Source organism: Pyxicephalus adspersus, chromosome Z (genome assembly GCF_032062135.1).
Source record: "Pyxicephalus adspersus chromosome Z, UCB_Pads_2.0, whole genome shotgun sequence".
NCBI classification, from domain to species: Eukaryota; Metazoa; Chordata; class Amphibia; order Anura; family Pyxicephalidae; genus Pyxicephalus; species Pyxicephalus adspersus.
Window position 1 is genome coordinate 78,485,411 of NC_092871.1, and position 21,763 is coordinate 78,507,173.

At 39.7% G+C, this 21,763-nt stretch overlaps 1 protein-coding gene and 1 long non-coding RNA gene across 2 annotated transcripts in view; one reads left to right on the forward strand and one right to left on the reverse strand.

Annotated features, from left to right (window-relative positions):
- The window catches only part of LOC140343553 (uncharacterized), a 53,722-nt gene that overhangs the window by 27,113 nt on the left and 4,846 nt on the right, over window positions 1-21,763 (reverse strand). The window contains exon 2 of the long non-coding RNA XR_011923367.1: window positions 3,639-3,703. This is a non-coding gene — a long non-coding RNA (uncharacterized lncRNA). The remainder of the gene's footprint in view (window positions 1-3,638; window positions 3,704-21,763) is intronic.
- Window positions 111-20,079, forward strand: EXOSC2 (exosome component 2). The gene is made up of 9 exons (XM_072430249.1): window positions 111-264; window positions 2,721-2,822; window positions 6,428-6,473; window positions 7,413-7,502; window positions 12,110-12,175; window positions 16,394-16,462; window positions 16,544-16,720; window positions 17,807-17,935; window positions 19,640-20,079. The coding sequence occupies exons 1-9, from the start codon at window positions 143-145 to the stop codon at window positions 19,718-19,720; spliced, it is 882 nt and encodes a 293-aa protein (XP_072286350.1). The 5' UTR covers window positions 111-142; the 3' UTR covers window positions 19,721-20,079.

A 21,763-nucleotide genomic window follows, 5' to 3' on the forward strand; every position in this document is an offset into this window, starting at 1 on the left:
GGCACCCAAAGACCAGGCCGTTACCGTACACATTTCACTTTTGCCCTTACTAATCATGGCCGCAATTGTACAACTTCAACATGGCGGCGACCGGATATCCGGTCTGGTAATCATCTTCCTGAGAAGTGGCGCATGTGTGAGCATGGCCATGGATATCAGGTTGCCAGTAGCCCGAAAACGGTTGTCTGAGGCGGTGACAACAGAGAATTCCTTCCACCTGGTAGCACCGGGGGACACTGTTACCACAGACATCACTTTTATGAGGTTAGAACTGAGCCTGCAGGATGTAGAAGAATCTGGCGGCTCCTAATAGAGCAACATTGAAATGAAACCTATGGGGGCAATACTATGGAAGCTGTCATTGCTTTTATGATTGTCTGCTCCAGGGCAGTCATTATTATCCTTGTTTTTTTATTTTTAGTTCGTGTTTTGAAATGTGTGCTTTGGTTTTATATTGCCATTTGATAATCAGTAAAAGGGGTGAAATGTACATCAATGCAAAAATATTGGAGTGCTATGTATTTTGCTGCTGCCGTTGGGTTTTGGATGTGAATTGCCGTGCTGTTCTGGAAGAATAGTACCACGGACCTGATATCACATGTCATGTGGGGCCCAGAGATCTAGCCTGAACATGTGTATGTAATCCCATTAGGGGGGCCACATACCCATGGGATCCTGTACAAGATTCCAAGGCCGTTATTATTATCCAGTATTTATATAGCACCAACATATTACGCAGCGCTGTACAAAGTCCATAGTCATATGACTAGCTGTCCCTCAAAGGAGCTCACAATCTAATGTTTTTCACAATCACATTCCAAAAACATGCAGTTAGGTTAAATGGCTTCCCTCCCAAAATTGACCTTAGACTGTATTAGTGACAGATGACTATGGTAGCCCCTTTGAGGGACAGCTGGTAACATGACTATGGACTTTGTACGGCGCTGCATAATATGATGGCGTTATATAAATACTGTGTAATAATAATATAATGTAAAGCACAGTTTATGCACTGGAGCAGTCTGAAATACATAATATACAAATCGGTGTATAAACTGGATCCATTTACCGTATTTAACATACAATTAAGATAAACTGTATTTAAACAACGAGTGAGTTGTAATTCTGAATTTCTGAATAAAAGCTTTAAAATGGAACTAAAGCTCCATTATCAAACTTGGGGATCAGGCAGGGCTTTATTGCAGGAACAGGCATCGACCTTTTTTCCATAAGCATGCGCAGCTCAGGGTAGGAAGCTGCTATACTTGGCACATACTGGCTACCTCTGAGGCTGCTGGGACTTTTTCAACACAAGATGAATATCGTAGGTCTTGTAGGGTATCCAATGGTATTGGTGGTCTGGAGATATCACTCTGACCAATACTATTGCAAGTATTCTGCTTAAAATATTTTATGGGGAAATTGAATGACATTTTAGGAGGTTGGAAGGTTTCTGCTTAAATGCCCATTGAAGTTCTATCAGCAACCACAGCTTGCAGCCACTTTGGTCTAAGGCTATGGTTCTCGTCCGATAATCGGCTCATGGCTGATATCAGACGAGAATCTGGTATGTGTACAGTGCTCGTCGTTCATCGTCCTGGACCGTCGTGGCGGATACATGACCGATGAACGATTGTAATTCAATTGAAGGGGAGAGAGCACAGCGGGGTGCCAGTCCGTCGTGTTCCCCCTCCCCTCTCCTTAGAGCAGAACGGTGCTGTATGTACAGCACTCGTTCATACATCATGTAGTCGTTGGAAAGGATCGTGAAAGATCCTTTCCAATGACAAATATTGGACGTGTGTACGTAGCTTAGGGCTGCATGCGCATGTTCAATTTTTTTTTTACTGGAACTTATGTTTCATGATTGTTTCTAGTGACAAAAGTGTGACAGATAAATGAACAAGCTCTGAACACACAACGCTGTCATGTTCTATGGGGAGGGGGGGGGGGGGGGGGTTGCACAAGTGAGCAGCACCCCTCTGTGCTCTTCTCTATTGACTTGCACAGCAGTTGTTCATCGATCTGTCAGGATGGGAACGTATTGGGCGAGAATCATTTAGGCCTAAAGCTGGCAGATATTCCTGGAAATTGTACTTCCCCATTGACCAGAGCCACGTCTTGTTTGTTTCCAGGCTCCTGGCATCATTAGCAATTACCAGGCATCAAATGGGTATTTTAATAAACTGTACTAAGCAACTCATACCAACCAATTTGAATACATGTGAATATTCAGACCAGTATAACAGGGATCCTGATTGGTTCATATGGTTTACAGCTTTTTGAACTTGTTTTGCTGTCTACACTGCAAAAAGTGTGCTTCCTTGGGATGTCATGGCTGCCAGGTGTAGAAGTTGGCATAGACTGTGGTTGGCCAATATTTAACACAAAACTAAACCTCAAATCCAAAAATTAAAAGCAGGCAAGTTATTTTATTGTAGAAGGGATAAGCCTTGTTTCATCTTTAATAAAACAAACTTACCTGCCTGTTCACATTGTTATCTATAATGTACCCATGTGTAAATCAGCATGTGCAGTGCAGCTTCCTCACCACGGCAATGTCTAAATGAAAAGAGGACATACTGTACAGATAGCATACGCTCCCATGAGCATTTTAAATCTTTAATTTTTTCATAGTTGGTGCAACTTTTTTTTTACTTGTAGAAATTAAATCATGTTAGTTTTATTCTTAACCAATTACCTATCTTCATTTTTTTCAGAGGTCATGGAACCTACATGGAAGATGACAAGCTGTTGGCATCTGTGGCTGGTGTGGTTCAGAGAGTTAATAAACTTGTCTGTGTCCAAGCCTTAAAGACACGGTAGGCGCTTTTAAAATACATAAAGTGTATCTATCCATTTTTTATAGATTAGAATAAGGTGGGGAAGGGTTACATAATACTATCAGGGGCTTTGTAAAAAGGCATTCATCCCAACTTATTGTTTGGCAGGAACAGTTTCACCAGACAGGATGTAAAGCAGATATCCAAACAAGAGCAAAGCAATAAATAGCTGATATGTTTTTTTTCCTCTGCTCTTTTATTACATTTAATTATAAATGTTTTTTTTTTTTACAAGCTGGAACGGATAGGTAAGTAATAATTGCTGCCAGTATCCTCATTCCTCAATTTCAAACATAGCAATACAATCTATTTTAGACTGAAAGCCTACTTTGTTTGTAAAAGTGTATCTGTTCATCACATTTTGTAAAAATAAAAGGTGCATTTTTATCATACCGCGTCATTAAATGGACGATTGCATTGTGTGGTCCTAGAACATATAAAGCTAGAAATTTAATGCCACAAAAATGATTTTATGTAGTATAACCACTTAGTAAATTTAGACAACTACATAGTGGTCACTATTGTTATGTCTTTGCATTTTATGGATCAGTGTTGATATTTGCAGGAGTAGCGACTTAGTTGATCTTACAATACTGTTGTTGTGTGAACAGAGAGGGGATTCAAATGTTCTAATCCATACATATTGCATATCACACTGACATGTATGATGGGGAAATGCCGAGATCAGCGAGATACTAAAAAGATACTTTTTGGCTCATTAGTTTTCCAGAAAAAATGTTTTTTTTTTGCCATGAAAGATTTTGCCTCATCAGGTGGTTAGTAATTGTAACTTACTATCCTCCACATCCAGGAGCACTGCTGTTGTTTTTCCGTCATCTGTTCTGTTCCTCATTAGCTTCCTAAACGAAAAAAAAAAAAAAACTGCAGTTAAGCAATTAAAGCATACCTAAACTCAGAATTTTCACTTTAGATTTAAGTATAGACAACCTTCTTATGTAAGGTAAAAATTCTCTCGAGTCCTATGGCTGATGGCTCTGCCCCCCCCACCCACCAGAAATGCCCCTGAAGGGAAATCCCTCTCCTCCGCAATGCATACGGAGAAGTGGGTATGTCCTCTTACCCCGGCGGTGGGTGTTAAGGCCTGCCGCAGTAAATACGGAAGGGAGGCATAACAACGAGGCTCAAGAAGGCTCTAGAAAAAATTCTTAATAACGTGCTATCTTTGCTACATTAATTAATGACTCTGTGCTAACTGGGTCTTTCTGTGCCACTCGATATAAATAGGAGGGTGGTCAGCTTTGCGGCTCCAGAGCCGTGGGCTGCCGGCCGGGATTAGGCCGATCGACCAGGGGGGCATTAAGCCAGAACGGACTACTGGCTAGGCCATATCTGGTCGACCTCTGGCCTAGGTGATCGAGAATGGATGGGAGCGCAAAGCCTCCCACGATACCCATGCCATGCATCCCAGGAGGCTCTTGGCTGCTCCTTCTGCGCATGCCTGACCTTTCACTAAAGGGGAAATTGCCAATCTCACGCATGCGCAGTGGGATCTGCAAGTTTTTTTCAAATAGGAACGTAGGATGCGACGTAGGAAGAAACCGGAAGAACAGAGAGCGGGTGACAGTGCCTAGTGTGCCGGCCCGAAGACGGATGCTGGGACGACGCGGGACCTGATGGAAGAAACCTCTGGACCGGTCGACTGCTCTGCAGGATTGAAGATGAGTGTATTTTTTTTGTTTTTGGTTTCTGTCCTCTTTAAATGCTATGTGGTTCTACACACAACCTTTTGAAGGCTAATAACAGGGTCCCATTTGGATATTGCTTTTTGAAATTGCCAGAAAAAATTCTTACCAGCATGCTACCTTTGTTACATTAATTGATGACTCTGTGCTAATTGGGTCCTTCTGTGCCACTCGATATAATAAATAGGAGGGTGGTCAGCTTTCCTAATATGTTTGTGCTGTGAAGGAATGGGGCTAGAATGGGAGCTGTATCTCAGTAAGTTTAAAATCAGCTTTATTTTTCAAAACAGAAATATATAGATTGCAACTCATCTGTCAATAGATGTTCAGGCTGCATTAGTTTTTTTTTTAAGCTCTAGTTCCCAATATTTTCCTTTTTACCAGTAACTCGCTTCATATCCTAAGGTATTTACACTCATTTCACCGTAAGCTGGTATGCTGATTTGGACTTTGCCCACCCCTCTTTTTATCTCTATAACATTGGGAGGGATGGCTATTGTACTTAACAGGAAGTTCACCGAAAACAAAATTTTGATCAGAATAAAAAAAATTATCTAATTACAAATATAGTTCGCCAAAAGGAATATAAATTTAAAGCACTATATTTAGGGACCTGCCAGCTACAATTTGCAATATGAAATTTCTGTTTTTTGGGTTTAGGTGCCTTTATAGTAAAAATGTAACCTATGCACTATGTTTTCCCTTTAAGAAACAAGTTTTTATGTTTGTTGGTATGAAGCCCTCCTTTCCCAAAACCCTCTGCCCACAGCATCTGTCTCCTCTCCACAATAATTAGTTTTCTAGCAGATTTTTACAGAGCTGCCGACAAGCACAGCTTGACTCTCTGTAATGCACTGTGCACATTCACAGACCATTTACAAAAGCAGCCAGTGTGTCAGAGGTTTAGTACAGTTTTTAGCTAAGTGACTATGAGATTATGTAATGGTTTTGTGAGTTAAAATGAAGGACTGACCTTTCCTGTGCCAGAGGTTTAAAAAAACGTCATGCTAGATGCATTTATGTGAAAACTTTATTGTCAAAGTTTTTGATCAGATTGCTTTTGAGAACAATGGAAAATGAGGAACTTTTAAAAGGGACTTTAAGTTTAAAAGGGTAGGTAAAGGTGAAGTAAAAAGTGTCTTGCCCAGATCTTGTCTTGGGCAAAATTCTAAGAAGGGAGCGAGATGGAACAAAGATGACCACCTTTCATCGATGTCAGTCGCTTCTGATCAAAGATATGTTTTTTATGGCTTTTATTTATTATCATTTATTTTTTTCATGGCTTTAATTATCAGCTTTGTCTTGCCAGCAGCATAGTAGAGCTGCATTGATCACCAATATATGGTGAATCAAATGACCCAAAAGACTTGTCCAGCACTTGCATATGAGAATACTTCTGGTAGAGGCTACAAAATAAAGCAAGTTGTATTGGGAAATCAACACTTTTTATACGCTCCACTTTTCCTATACCTACTCTACTTTAAATATAAAAAAGCAAACCTGCCGCAGAGAAATATGAAAACTTCCATTGTTGACTTTCCATTAAAAAGGTTGCTTGTCGTTAACCCAGAAAAGTATGTGTATGAGAAGTCCCAAAGAAAATGTATGTCTATCTGCATATGTGTAATGCTAGTTGTCTTGAATACCTTATAAGTCACGGACATAAAACAAGAGTAGAGATCAAAAATTCAAAAGCCCTTGTAAGTCTCTGATTAAGTGTGAGAGCCAGGAAGATAGCACAGACAGAAGCGGGGGCTATGTTTCTTTGAAATCTCTTATGTTACTCTAGTGTACAGTTCTCGTGTTTCAGTTCGGCAAGTTTCAAAATTTAGCAAGTCGTGGTTTTGACATTTATAAAGTTAACATTTATTTGTTTTGTAGGTACAACGGGGAAGTTGGTGATATTGTCGTTGGAAGAATTACAGAGGTATGTGCTGTCCTTTCATGCCTAGCTGTGCATTGTTGCATGAGCTCATTTGACCCAATCAATCCTCATATGGCTCTAGTTTTTTTTAAGGGGTAACAACTTTCCTCTAGTAAGAATTTCAGTATGCTTTACTCTATGTTTTCTAATTTGTTCTAGTGTTGTAATTGCACCCTTAGCAAACCTTTACTAACATAAAGTGACTGCTAACTAGTTCAGTAGCTCTGTAACCAGCTGCCTTATTATTATTACTACACATATTTATATAGCACTGACATATTACACAGCACTGTACAAAGTCCATAGTCATGTCATGTCCCTCAAAGGGGGCTCACAATCTAATGTCCCTAACATAGTCATATGTCATTAATATAATCTAAGGCCAAAATTGGGGAAGAAGCCAATTGACTAACTGCATTTTTTTGGAATGTGGGAGGAAACCGGAGTACCCAGAGGAGACCCACGCAAACATGAGTAGAACCTGAGAACTCTATGCAAATAATGTCCTGTGGCCGAGATTGGAACCTGGGACCCAGGCCAGTGTGCTAACCACTGAGCCACTATGTTCCCCATAACCCTAGCTAGCTAGCTTGCCACTTTGTATAAACATGCAATTTGTGTGTTTTGTACTCCTGCATAAATTTTACTCGACAAGAAACTTTTGGTACAGTATATAGGGATATTGTCAAGAGAAACCTTCTGCCATGCAGAAGCGACTCATAACCTGATCTTAGATTCTGTGCAGTTTCCAGGGTAGGTAGTGGCACAATTCCTGTATTGGATGTAAGTTTTTGGGAACTCCTGAATTAATTTCATTGATTGAAAGTTATACATGATTACAAAATTGAAGATGAAATGATAGCTTGCTATTGAGGCTTGGTAAAAAAATGACTGTGTGTTTTAGTAATGAATCATGTTTTATTTTACAATTTGTCATTGCAGGTGCAGCAGAAGCGATGGAAGGTGGATACCAATGCACGCCTGGACTCTGTTTTGCTGCTTTCCTCAGTAAATCTCCCTGGTGGGGAGCTGGTGAGTTTAGCGGAATCTCGCAATTGTCCTATTGTTTGCATATTCAAAGAGCATCTACAGGAGAATATTATTATTAAACAGGATTTATACAGCACTAACATATTATGCAGCGCTGTAGATTGAATAAGAGTTGCAAAAGACAGACCGATACAGACAGTGAGACAGGAGGAGAGGACCCTGCCCAGAAGAGCTTACAATCTAAGATTTGGGGGAAGTAACACACAATAGGAGGGGGGATATGGAATGGTGGGAAGTAGTGAGGGTTTAAGGGACAGAAGAAGATGGGTAGGCAAGTTTGAAAAAAAATGGGCTTTGAGTGCATGTGCAAGAAAGTAGGAGCAAGCCAAATAGGATGAGGAAGACCATTCCAGAGTCGGGCAGCCATATAAAAGTCTTAGAGCCGTGAAGTCATTAGTAGGACATTGGAGGAGCGAAGGGAGTAGTTAGGGGAGTATTTTCCTATCAGGTGTGAAAGGTAAGTGGGATAAGAACTGTGGAGGGATTTAAAGGCAAAGCACAGGAGCTTGAATTTGATTCTATGGTGAAATGGAAGCCAATGAACATAACTACAAATTGAGGCAACAGAAGAGGAGTGGAGGGAAGGATGAGGTGAGAAAAATCGGTCTTGAGTTCTAACAGACAACTCGGTAAAACTTGAAAGCGAACTGAAAATCTTGGAACAATGTTTAACCTGCCAGCTGTCAGAATTCATCTACCAGATTTTGTCTAACTAGCGCTTAGGTCCCAATTCCAGCAATAGCTCGGTAGCTGGGGTTATGTGTCTGTTGTCCAGCAGCTATGTTCAGACACAGCTAGTTAGGAAAAGCCTTTTCCAGGGTTCAGATCTACTTTGTATTATAGTTACCGTATTTCGGACCATAAGACGCACTTTTTTTCCTCCTAAAGTGGGGGGAAAATCAGGGTGCGTCTTATGGTCCGAATGCAGAGGTACAGGGGCATATTTTTTTTACTTACCTGTGTCCCCGCCGGTCCCCGGCTGCGCCGATCTCTGCCTGTTCTGTGATCCAGCGTGCGGCACTTGTGCCCGCCCACGAAGGCGGCGCCGATTGATTTGATGAATGCCGATCGGCGCCGCCTTCATGGTCGGGCACAAGTGCCGCACGCTGGATCTCAGGGGAAATCAAATCAATTTTTTTTTTCTTGTTTTCCCTTGTGCGGAAAACCTGGTGCGTCTTATAGTCCGGAGCGTCTTATGGTCCGAAAAATACGGTATTCCTCTGCAGCCAGATTGAACACATTTCTCGTGTTTGTGCACAGTAACAGTCTTTCGCTATACAACCTTCCTCATGTGCTTCAGTGTGCATCACATCAACGCTGCTTTGGATTCAGAGACAGGGCTGTGCTTTTAATCTAGAAAGCAAAGGAATGGATCAGGTTTGACCAGGTGCTGATTGATAAGCTACAGGCTTGCAAATCAGCAGTAAAAATGCTGTTAGCTATATCCTCTACAACATATTCTTCTCCCATGCAAGCAGCCACAGCTTATGTGAGCGTGATAGTTATGCACTAAATTCACAAGCAATGCAGCTTTGTTGCACACTAGAAGCTGCATTATATACATGTCACGGGCAGGGTGTACAAATATTTGTGGGAAAGGGAGAGAAAACTGTGTGATGAACCCTAACCAACACCTTTGCAAGTCTTGGATAAAATGGGTCTTTACTTATTGTGATATTCCCAAAGACAAGTAATGTCTATAAACAAGAGAAAAGCTAAAAGTATGATGGTCAAAACTTTACAGATAATTACATACAACACATAACTTTATGATATGTAAAATAAGTGAAGTATTAAAAATGTTGTATTTGTCTACTCTATGCTGTTGAACTTTGTGTTTAATTACGTCGTTTTCATTAAACCATTTAACCAATTGGTCAGGACTTGGTTAGTGGAGCACAGCATACTTGCCGATTATGGCACATACTTACCCTTGTGCAGCTGTCCTTCAGCAATAAACGGCCCCCGACCTGGTTGCATCCTCAAAAGATCCATGAGGCAATCCTCTTCAGCCATTGGATGACCACCGACAATGTAACTCCTGCATTACTGTCCCCAGTAGCTCTGCACTACACAGCAAATGCCATGCCGTACAATATGGGGCTTAAACAAAAATTTACCAGGGGTCAGGGTCCAATTTTTTTAATATTACAGTTTGTACTACCTCCTGGTGACTTTTTTTGTTGAGTTTAGGTACACTTTAACATTTCTACTAAAACTTTGGGTGGCTTGCAGAACTATTTGTGGGCACTAGATGTCAATATTGCTATGCTGTTGTTTGGTTCTGAAATCATGAAGAAGACTGCATCCCAGGCTCTGCCATGATGAATATTTTTTTCTCCTCTTTCCAAGCGGTCGCTTATTTAGTGCTTAACACTGACAGAGAAATATAGCCTAAAGGATGCATGTACTTGAAATTAATCTGAGAGAAGCAAATGGTGAAATGGAATACTGAAATAATGGTGTTTCCCTACTTAACTAACCATACAGATGGAGACAAGTCAATGACTATATTCTGGATCTCTACTTTAAACAAAATAGACCTGTCATTTGAAGGAGAAAATTTTGTTTTTTGAAAAAAAAAAAAAACATTGGAAGGATTACAACTTTATAGCAGGTTTTTCCCTGCTTCTGCTCTGCTGATTTTATTGATGTAGCTATTGTAGCACATGTTGGAGGGAGAAGTCTGCTTTTATTAAATCCACATGATCAGGCTTAGTGCTGTAATTTCAAAACCGTTCATTACCCTGCACATGAGTTCCTGTATGGTACTCTCCTGCAATGGAGTAGTGTAGAAAGTCTGAACCAGAGGGTGCTTGCTATACTTGTTTCATTCAAAAGTAACCTAGAAAAATACGTAAGCCCCCATTCAAAAAAAAAAAAAAAACATTGGAAGGATTACAACTTTATAGCAGGTTTTTCCCTGCTTCTGCTCTTTATCATTTTCCATTCATAAAAAAAAAAAAGGTAATGCTTCACCAGGGGTTCCATTACTTTGAGCCAGTGGACCAGAATAAATATGAAGGAGGTATGACATTGTAACATAATTATTCTGGGTCCATAATAAAGAAATCAAGTGTCCTTTTTTAAGAAGCCATGATGAACAAAGCAGAAGAAAGCATATTTAAGAAGGTAATTGAGGAAAACACATAGGTGCCTAATTTCAAAGGCTTGGAAACCTACACTTCCAAAAACAAAAAACAAGTTAGCAATAGCTAATAGCAAAGTTAGCAATAGCAGCTCCCATAGATTTTTCCTTTGCAAGTTCCCTTTAAAGAAAATATTGCCAAGGAACAAGCTTACAAGTGGAAGATTTGCATTTTCCAGTTAACTGTAATAATTGATGTTGGCATGCCATTTTCCTTTATCATTTTCACATGTATTAATAGCTTTCTTATGGATTTTAAATTAAGTCCTTAATCGGCATTAATGTGTGTTTGTTAACCTCTCCCGCTTGTACAGGGGAGTGCAGTATAATGAAAAGCCTTTAGTCTAAAAACAGCTTCAGTATGTCAGGACTTGTCATACTAAACAAACAGAAGCGCAGCATGTGTCTATCCTGTCACTGGGGAACTGTAAGTCTCAGCAATTGGGGGTTGCTAATTATAACAAAAGTTTTTGCTCAGTATTGTTTCAGAAATGTCGGTTCAAGTCAGATAACCTAAAGGGAACATCGAAGGGTTTCTTGTATTTACCTCAATGAATGGCACTGACATTGTGGCGTTCTGTTTCAAACAGATGGCATATCCAGATTTAAAGATTTTCCGTTCTGGTCTTAGCACAGGAAAGCAACACCAGTTACCTGTTAAAAAATCACTATCAGATGGTAAATGAATGTATAGTTAATCTCTAGCTTTTCACATATACGGCAAAGCAGAAGGTTTGTTTAAATGCTGGCCTGCCCAACAGCACATAGTTGCCTCCCTCCTGCTCCAAGTCAGTCTGGTGAAATCCTATAGATGACTTTCCCACTCATGTGTCAGCCCTGGTGTATGGCATTTGGTAGCTCAGGAACCCAGCACTGAAACGTAAGAAGGAAAGAGTCACAAGCTTCCAATATCTATTGGGGCAAAAAGAAGGTGAGTCTAGTTAGGGTGCTTAGTGAGAATGTAGGAGACCCTAGTAGCTTGCTTGGGATGCTATAGAAAATTTGTAGTGTTGTAAAACTCCAGCACCTTGAGTTTTTAAGATTTATTTTTAGTAGAATGGTTATAAACGTCTCTATGTAGCAAGCAGATCTTTCCTGTTGTAGTATACCAGATAAAGTGTTTATATTACTATATTTTCCACTAAACAGTGTACAAACAAGAACACATGGGTAAGTAGCCAGTACATGCTTTTTGTGTACTTTACTGCAAAAATCTTTTGAGTTGCACACACACATTGATACACACCAAGTGAGTTGTGTCATTTGGCTTTTTCCCCTGAACAAATTAATACATGCACAGCAGTTTGTTTCCCTAGAGTGACATTCTTCAGCAGTTCCCTAGCTCCAGCTTTTACATGACACAAGTGTAGCACTGGAGAGGACTGGGACTCTGCATTATTATACAGCCCACTGATCCTCTGTGTCTTGTGTTTTCTTACAGAGGAGAAGGTCAGCAGAGGACGAGTTGGCAATGAGGAGCTACCTGCAGGAAGGAGACTTGATTAGTGTATCCTTTGACAGCAGCCATGCTGGCACAAGCTGACTTGCGAGCTGCTGTGCCAGGCAGCTGTGCCAACTATAAATACATCTTGCCAGTATATTTCTCCACGTGTGACACGGTGAAGTGCACGGGCCTTCTACAGTGCTGTTACTGAGCAACAGGATCTGATATGGTGCAAAGAAAGAAATGACAATGTTAAATTATTGAATTAGGGGCAAAAAGGAAGATGTTTGAGGGGGTAGTAGTTTTGCCAGGTAGCAGGAAAACTTTGTAGGGGGCTGTAGCTAAATAGGCAATTTCAATTTTAATGCAGGATCTGGTTAACTTTGAAAAGATGTTCCACTACTTCTGCCTTATATAGCATATAGCTCATTAAAGAGACCCTGCCTTTGTGAATGAAAATGAGGCTGTCATTTTGTTCCTTGATTTTGTATTAACCCTCCCAGCGTTCTAATTCTCTCCGTATTTCCATGCAAAAAGCCTTCCATTTTATTTTTTGCATGGAAATTTATTTTACTTTGTAGGCGTACAATTCTTAGCATAACTCACGGAAATATGGCCAATATTTAATAAATTTAATAATTAACTTTAAATAAAAAAACACAAAAATCTGTTTAAAAAAAAATTATAGTGAAACGTGTAATATAACTGTACAGTAGCATGTATATTATATAAAGATTTCTTTGTATTGGACTCAATACAGTTATTTTGTATTGAATTCAATACAACACCGATGCATGCATCGATGTCACCGGGAAAGCCCGGAGATTGTCTCTGCAGTCGCCGGCTAAAGATCGAACAAAGAAGACGTGTCCGGAGGAGCTGCAGGACACCGGGGGACAACAACAGAACAAGGTAATTTTTTTTTTAATGTTTTTAGTGACCCTGAGGAAATACCGCTGGGGGAGGGGGTGGTGGGTTTTAATATATTCATTGGCTGGAATAAGCATGCAATCTGTAAAGTACTGGGGTACATGACATGTGCAAACTTATTCCAGGCCTATGAATCCACTAACGGTGAAGGGAGGGAATTGATTACCCAGTAGCTTCAAATTTTAAAATCAAGTTGTCAGTTACAGTTCTTAAGTTTCATGTGGTTTCCTTTTAAAGTGAGATATGAAGTCTTCCATTGGCTGGCTGTCTTATTAACCATTCGCTTTCAAGTGTATAACGAAAACTATTTTTACATAGTTATGAATTTGAGGGGTTAGAATATTTGTAAGCCTGTGCTTGTCCTGATGATTGTTACCAATATGGAAAGTAATGGAAATTCTAACCTTTTAGAGTTGCCAGGAGTACATGAAGTGAGGGTTAATTTTCCTCTGGGGACAATAAGTTGGTGACAGCTGTCTAAGATTTTCATTCAGGCACTGATGCACCTCTGCAATGGGATGCAGACAGCAAAAAAAGAACTGACAAGTGTTTTAAATCTCCCTAACTATGTCAAAAACTTAACAAAACAATTTGGTTATACAAAATTCATTAGCCTGACAGCAGCAATGCTTATAAAAACCTTAGAGCAAAATAAATATTATCCCTGGTTTATTAAAGTTCTCAAAGATTAGAGAAGATAAAATATTATGGCTGATCCAGGAAACCTGGAATTGATTTCTTACAATTTATTTGCTATTTGTTGGTAAATGCTTTTAATCCTTGACCAGATCCAATCTAGGTTTTCTGTATCGCCTGGGTTCACCGATGATAATCTATCTTCTCCAGTCTTGGAAAGCTGTAATAAATCATGCCCATTGAGTGGTATACGTGTTAGAGACTCATCAATGTTCAGATCAGTTCTAACATGATACGAGTCAACCTTTCTTTGACTACCTTTTAAGAGTGACTATTCCAGCACCATTTTTATATATTAACAGGGGGCTATCAGGGAATTTAAGGGCTTATTGGGTATTTGTCACCCAGTTTTTTTTTATCATAAACCTTCTAGAACCTCTGATCTGTCCCATGAATGCACCTGTCTCAGACTGCAAAAAGGCAGCCAGGTGAAAGCTTTTAGAAGTGCTGGGCATGCTCACTGATATTGCTCAGTGGCCTAAATAACTGTTTGGTCAATGTTGGACATTTTAGAAACTATAAAAAAGATATGCTTTAGGTGGCTGCCTCATAACAAAGGCTGTATATTTAGTGACCACTGAGACATGGCTAGGTTTTTTTGTGAAGTTGCTAATTGGATTTTCAACTTCTGCTCTGCTTCATACTCTGCTAATAAATTAGCATACCAGCCAGGTAGTAGCATTGCAGGGAGATTAGCAGCTAGCCCTGCTACCTGTATATGCTTTGATACACGGAGGTCCCAGTCCTGTTCTTGCCTCCCTCCTCACATAGCTGATTTGCCTTCTTGGAAAGGATAAAGGGTTTTTTTAGTACAAATATTTTATTTCAGTATAATAACTGGGTTAAAAGTTAGGGCTTCTTGAGCAACGCCCTGAGATGTTAGTTGTCCAATGACAGCTTCCTCTTGAGGGTTGGATGTGCATTATGGCCTGTTGGTTTACAATATGTAAATTTATGGCGGGGTCAGGAATAAGGTAATCCCAACCCTTTGGTAATTCTTTCATAATGTTTGCTCCGAAAAGTTAACTATTAACGTTTCTTTTTTAATTAACTTCTTTCCGTTCCTTATCCTAAAGGAAAGTGGTACTTATACAGGATTTTTTGCAGAATCGCAGGCTAGCCAAATATCTGTCACATGTTAACCTAAGATCATGTCTGGCAGTTGGCACAAGTGCCTTTTTGGTTTTGATTCCTAGCAAGCAAGATGCTATGGTCTGTTTATCTTGCCACCATCTACCATGCACATGCAATATAAGGAGGCTGAACCCATCTTCTTCTTTCACCAATTTCTTCCCTCATAGTGAAGAATATACAGCCCTTCACAAATCCCCCATCTCTGTTTTCCAAGTGTATTCTATAGACAGGTGAAGAGAGCCTAATCAGTTCTTGTTGAGGACGCCACAAACTAGCCCCAGCATTTATTTTCTTTCAGGTATTTTTAATATTCATACAAGTGAAAGTAATTCTGCTTGTTTAGTTTGCCCAAAATACAATATGTGCATTTTAAAACCAGAATTTGCGGCCAGAATTCTGTGGAACCCTAGGGTTCCTCCAGGAGTTGCCAGAGGTTCCTTGAGCTGTGGTTGAATGACTTGCCAGAGGATGTTGCTTGTATAGTTCAAGCCCAACACCACTTTGTAGAGCCAGCTGTATGAAACTAAGAACCTTTCTTCCTTTCTGTAAAAGTAGCATTCTGACCACTAATTTATGGGGAAGCATTCTTCTCACTGGAAACCAATGCAAATAGCATTTTGCCATCGGCTGATAATGCAGGTGTTCCCCAACACCTGAAAATTATATAAATGTTCCTCAGGGTGAAAAAGAGAGAAATGCTGCTTTAACTTATATGGTCAGACTTGACAGTTGGATAAAGTGTACTAAAAAGGGTAAAATCACCTTTTGTGGACAAAAACATTTTCTTTAAGGTCTTTAAGTGATCTCCAACCCCTGGGCAACAGGCCGGTGCCGGTCCGTGGCTGGTGAGTTGGTGGCAGCAAATGACAAAAGTCAGATGCAGCAGCGGGAGCCGCTGGTGGCCCTCATTTCACTGCTCTAAAGCTAATGACAGTGTGACAGCATGAGCACAACCAGCGGTAGCATGAGCGGCTGTCCTCACTGCTTACACAGGAGCTGCTGAGAATGGCAGAGCAAAGTATTTTTATGGTTTTTACTTCTCTGCCATTCCCAGGAGCTCTGCCACCTGACCACACACCGGCTCTGTTACACTACTCTGCTATTCTCAGGTAGTGTGCTGACAAGAGGCCGAACTGCTGAGAATATCGGAGTACTGTAAGCTTTACATGTACCGGGCCGAGGCAAAGTTTTATTCTGTGTTACCGGGCCCTGCTGTCAGGTTGGTGACCACTGCTTTAGGCCATTGATCATATAATCTTTGTGGTAGGGTGATCAAAACTCATCAGCATATGGATAAATGACTAGAGATTTTGTTAATAAATAAAAGTGGAGGGAGCAAGAACTAGCTTTTTCTCTATAAAAGCATTTCATTGTTTTAATTTTTTATTTATCCATCCCACAAATGCCATTAATGTCTGTTAACATTAAAATATACACTATATTCTTTGTAAGTGGGTGCTGTAAAATACATTTTTTTTGTGTGTCACCATTTGCGTGCTTCTTCCTTCACTTATTCTTCAGGCTGAGGTCCAACAGGTGTTCGCTGATGGGGCACTATCTTTGCACACTCGCAGCCTCAAGTATGGCAAGGTATGAGTTGTTGCTGGCAATGCATATATGAGCTTTTGCTTTTCACAAATATTTTACGTTTGACATATTTTTTGTCTGTAGCTTGGGCAAGGCGTGCTGGTTCAAGTATCTCCATCACTGATAAAGAGGAGGAAGACTCACTTTCACAATCTTCTCTGTGGTGCCTCCATAATCCTTGGAAATAATGGATTTATCTGGTTGTACACTACCCCACAGGAGGCAGAAGATGAAGCAGGGGGATTTGTCACCAATCTGGAGGTAAGTCACTTATTTATTTAAAGTGCCAGAACTGCTTTGCCAAGCACGGCTAATTGCTTTTTGGAATGTATGAAAAAGCAAGAAAGAGAGTGCTATATGAATGAAAGAACCCATCTCAAGATAGATTAAAAATCATTAGGCATATTTACTCTTTGTTTTAGTTCTCTGGCTAAAACGCAACCCCATCTAGCAGTGATCCATGAGTTATATATAAGCATAAGCACATGCTGGCTGTCTCTCAATAAGTGAGCTATCCCAACATAATTTCCAGCTCTATCCAACTGTCATTCACTGTGAATTTTTTAAATGTAATTAATGTTTTGTAGTAAGCAAAAAAAAAAAAAAAAAAAAAAAACACAGCTCTATCCCTTTATGACTGAGATGAACCAGTGCTATGAAACCTTTGTGTAAGAAGTTGGTGTGTTATTTACGTGGTAGTTGCAGAGCAATAGGACGATGTGTAGTTTTACATTAAATTTTGTATAGATTTTAAAAATCATATAAATACATCTAAAAACCCCAATTGCAGGTTTCTAAATATACTTCCATATCTATGATTGTATCATCAAAATTATTGGAAGGAAGCAGACTCGATGTTCTAACTATAGGTTGTGACAAAGTATGTGACTGTAGGATCAGACATAATATTCCTAACAGCATACATCTCACAAAGTTTACAATGCCTAGCTGAATTGCAATGCTACATCTTTTCTCTCCCATAAGCTTCTGACTCGGGTGACAATTATGTCAATTTAATGCCACTGCAGTTGTGTTCTGTTATCATAAATGTCTGACACAGATCAGCCTCTGGTGAAGCCTCCAACCTTTGCAGTAATTTGCTGCGATATTACAATGTTGCAGTCTGGTTTATGGGGAGAGATGACTGAGAAAATGTCTGTCTGCAGTAGACAAACTACACTTCTTTTGGCTTTGGCACAGTCACTAACTAAAAGCAGCTTCAAAAAATAGCAATATTAAAAGTTAAGCTTGAGTACTGTGATATGTAAATAATCTTTTCATTCAAAGCAGCTATTGTGGGTTTTTAAAGAATATTTAACAAAAGTATGTTTCAAACTATTTTTTCAGCCTGTATCTTTATCTGACCGGGAAGTTATTTCACGGCTGAAGAATTGCATCCTGGCCCTAGCTGCTCAGAAAATGTTACTGTACGACACCAGTGTTCTGTACTGTTATGAAGCATCTCTAACACACAAGGTATGTCATACACATTATTCGGTCATCTGCTTTTTCTGTTGCATTGAAAAGTTTAAGTAGTTGAAATATTTAAATTGTTATTATTGTTCTGTCTGTCTCAGCTTTATACTGAGAATTACTTCAAATTTAATTATTGACCCGGTGAGCCTTTTGTATATCACCTTCCAACCCCACACCCAATCTCAAGCACGTTTATGTGTGACATGAGTCTGCTAGAGCTGCAGATATGTCACAACACTTTCTTACTTCAGAACCAGTGTAGCCTCCGAGAATCGCAATTTAAATTTATATCTCTTGTGCGGGAAATTGGGGGACTAGATGTAAAGGGGGATTCAAAAGATCTCACCAGGCATATCGGAATTTTAAAATATCTTCATTTATTAGTGTAAAAAAATTGGGCTAAATCTAAAAGTGAGACTAGCTTTTTTTGTGTACTAAACTGCAACTTAAATTCCAGCTTGTATGAGGCAGGCAAAGTATGGTTTTTAAGCAGTCTGGTGTACTTGCCTTCCCTACTGAGAAGTCATGTAAACAAGCTCGCTCATTGCTACCGACATTTTACCCGGTCTTCTTCAGGTTTAGGTGTTTGGCTAGTACAGGTAATGTAACTTCTCCATTTTAGTAATAAATTCATACCAGCACCAAGGCCTGTCATGAATATTCAGATATTTGTTCAGTGTGCATTTAGAAGAAACTGCTGGCAGAAGAGGAGCTTTTTTTTGTAGAAAATGCATACAGTCTTTTCTGCAATAAATGCCTTTCTGCCCGCATTGTTTCATTGTATGGCTAGAATTTTGCCTAATGCATGTTAACAGCATCCCGGAACCTTAAGCCTATTAAGTCAACTCTGATGTATGGTTATATAATCGGGTACTTCTAGGTCACTGCTAGACATGTCAGCTTTCAGTTTAATGCCTACTTAGTGAACATAGGCTTTTTTTTTATACCAGGGACCTCAATTTATACAGATAAGCCATCAAAATGTTTTTAGCATAGTAAATATAAAATATTTTGTTTTCGTATTTCCAGCTATCAGGTGGGACTCTGAGCTTCTTTTTACATGTTTCCCTGTATCACCTTAAGTAATTTGACCCAAAAATCTTATGGTTACCATTTTAGTTGGTGTGAAAAGCCAGCCTAGTGGACCTGCCCTGTACATCCCAATGGATGCAATACTACAATGTCCTGGCAGTAGCCTGTGCCTTTGCCCTCCCAACACAGTTCTAATGAACATGTAACGATTTAAAAAGAAAAAAAATAAATAGTGATCAATCAACTTTTTATTGGGTCCCAAATATTCCTTATATGTAAAGCTGCAGAAAAGAGCCAGACTTCAGCGTTTACAGCCATGCTACAAGCATTCATAAACTGCAAACATATTAGAAGAGAAGGAGAGAAGACTGCAGGCATGTTAGAAATTGGAGACACCTTTTATGAGACTAGAGGTCACTGCTATTGCCTTCCATTGTGTTCATGTGTATACCTAAATCCCCCACTAAAATTATCTATTTAATCTTTGCTGGCTTGATAATTGTCTACAGAGTTCCTGAGGACTACACGATAAATGCCAGAGGGGCCCAGGTTAAGCACAGGGATTTAGTACACAAACTGGAAAAAAAGTCCCCATGAGATATAAGAAAGTGACATATGACTAAACATTGCTAGTGGGCATGTAAAAGTATATTGCCTCTTCCTCCTTCACAGATAAAGGATCTGCTGAAAACTGAAGTTATAGAAAACATAGTGATGGAGACCAGACAGCGACTGTTGGAGCTGGAAGCATAATTCAGGTTTCAAGTCTACAGAACAAGCGATTGGAAAAAGGAGCATGCATTGCAGGCTGGGAGGCTGCGTTGACTGAATCCCATTTGCATAAAAACTGCTGAAACAAGCATTCCACACTTGTTGTAAATGAATCGTTCTTTTGCAATTGTAGGTAGAGAGGAAGACAATGCCAGTTCCTAATTAAAACATGCATCCCAGTTTGTATGACTATAGTTAAAAAAAAAAAAAAAATTACTTTCTAAGGTTTTAATATTGAACCTTGTCTTACTGCAGCAGCAATTTCTCCATGTTTACCATCAAAAGTTGTATCGTATTTTTTGTTGTTATTTTTAAGTAAACACTTTCCAAATTTGCTAAAATTTGTGTGTGTGTGTTATTTTTCATTAGAAGAACATGGAAAACCTCCTGTTCAATTAGTGAAGTTTTTAATGTGCTTTTGTTGCACCTGCCGACCCTAATTGGAATTTGGGGGCACAGTGCATTATAACATTTACAGTGCATTGTGGTGCTTTTTACATTGCTGGCCATTGGAAAGAATGGCACCCTTTACATACAGCCAAAATCTGTCGGTTGTCTGAGAGGCACAGATTGCTTAAAGCCCCAGCAACCTCTGAAGGAACTCTAGGGTTCCATGGAACCCTGGTTGGGAAACGTTCTAGATTGACTTTGCTGCCACTTGCAGATGGACAGCCAAAGGAGTTATGTTTAATTTAATATGTGGTCATGTGATGCCAATGCAACTGTACTAAACTTAATTGGAACTTTACTAAGAAAGGCAACGTATGAGCTGCCCAGTGTTGTTGCCATTACATTGGAGATGCGTTCCTAACTGGGAAAGTAGCAAAATAAACAAATTTAAATCTGTGGAAAACAATAGTATGATGATGCCCATGGTTGAATTTATTTTTTAAGCAGTTTATGCAGTCCTTTAATTTTGCCCAGAGAGACTATAAACTATATATCAAGCCAAACACCATTTTCAGTTTTGGATAAAATGGGAAAGCATCAGAATTCCTTTTGTGTTTTTCCGGTACTTGGGACTTCGATATAAAGATTTTCCCTGTTTACCTCTCCAGTGGTAAGCTTTAACTGAAAGGTAGTGAGGGAAAATCATTAACGTAACAATTTGCTGTCCCTGTTGCAGATTTTCCCTCACTTCTGTCTGGTTGTCAGCAGGGAAGAAAGTGAGGGAATATCCAAAAGAGCCCTTGTTGGAAGACGAAGTGGTTCAAATTTTATTTAAAAATGAAAACATTTTGGCTGAACATCAAGGAATTGCCATGTGATTTTAGGCTACAAAATCCGAAAGTGTCATGTGCCTGTTCAGATTTTGTAGCCCAGCAGGTAGCCAATTAGCGTGTGTGTCATTTGCAACCCCTATTTAATGTACAGCGCTGCGTAATATGTTGGTGCTTTATAAACCCTGTTTATTAATAATAATAAATACTCTGTGAGCAGTCATTGTTTTTAAGAAAAAGCATGTTTTGCCCATGCAGTGCATTTACTGTATTGTACCCCCTCCAAAGCCAGCCATGTCAGCTTTTGCTTTACTTCCCCCTATGTTCTGTTCGGCTGCAAAAAACTAAGTTTAAAGTTGGTCTTGTTGGTGCTTTATATATATGTGAGTGTTGTTTTCCTTCAATATGACAACACTGTCACATGACAAGGAAGGCGAAATACTCCAAGGCATTGAGGTTTTATAATCATGCAGCAGCTTCAAAAGAGCAAAGGAAAAGTATGTACTGCTGTGAAAGGGGGATTTAGGCAAACCTTTCAGTTGGTCCTGCCTTGGAAAATCGCAGATCTGCTTTGACAAAGCACCATTTGTTATCATGGAGAGGATTACCCTGTATGAAGGAAACCTTTGCCGTAAGAAAATTTGCAGCAGTGTAAAAGGCCATAAACCCTGTTGGTTCCATGCACCACCTTATTTATTAAATGTCCCTATAGTGACACAAACCTCAGATGCAGATGAATAAACCTTCCTCTACTGCTGCCTGCCTGGGGCAGAACAATGATTCTCTCCAACTCCCCTCATCCTTT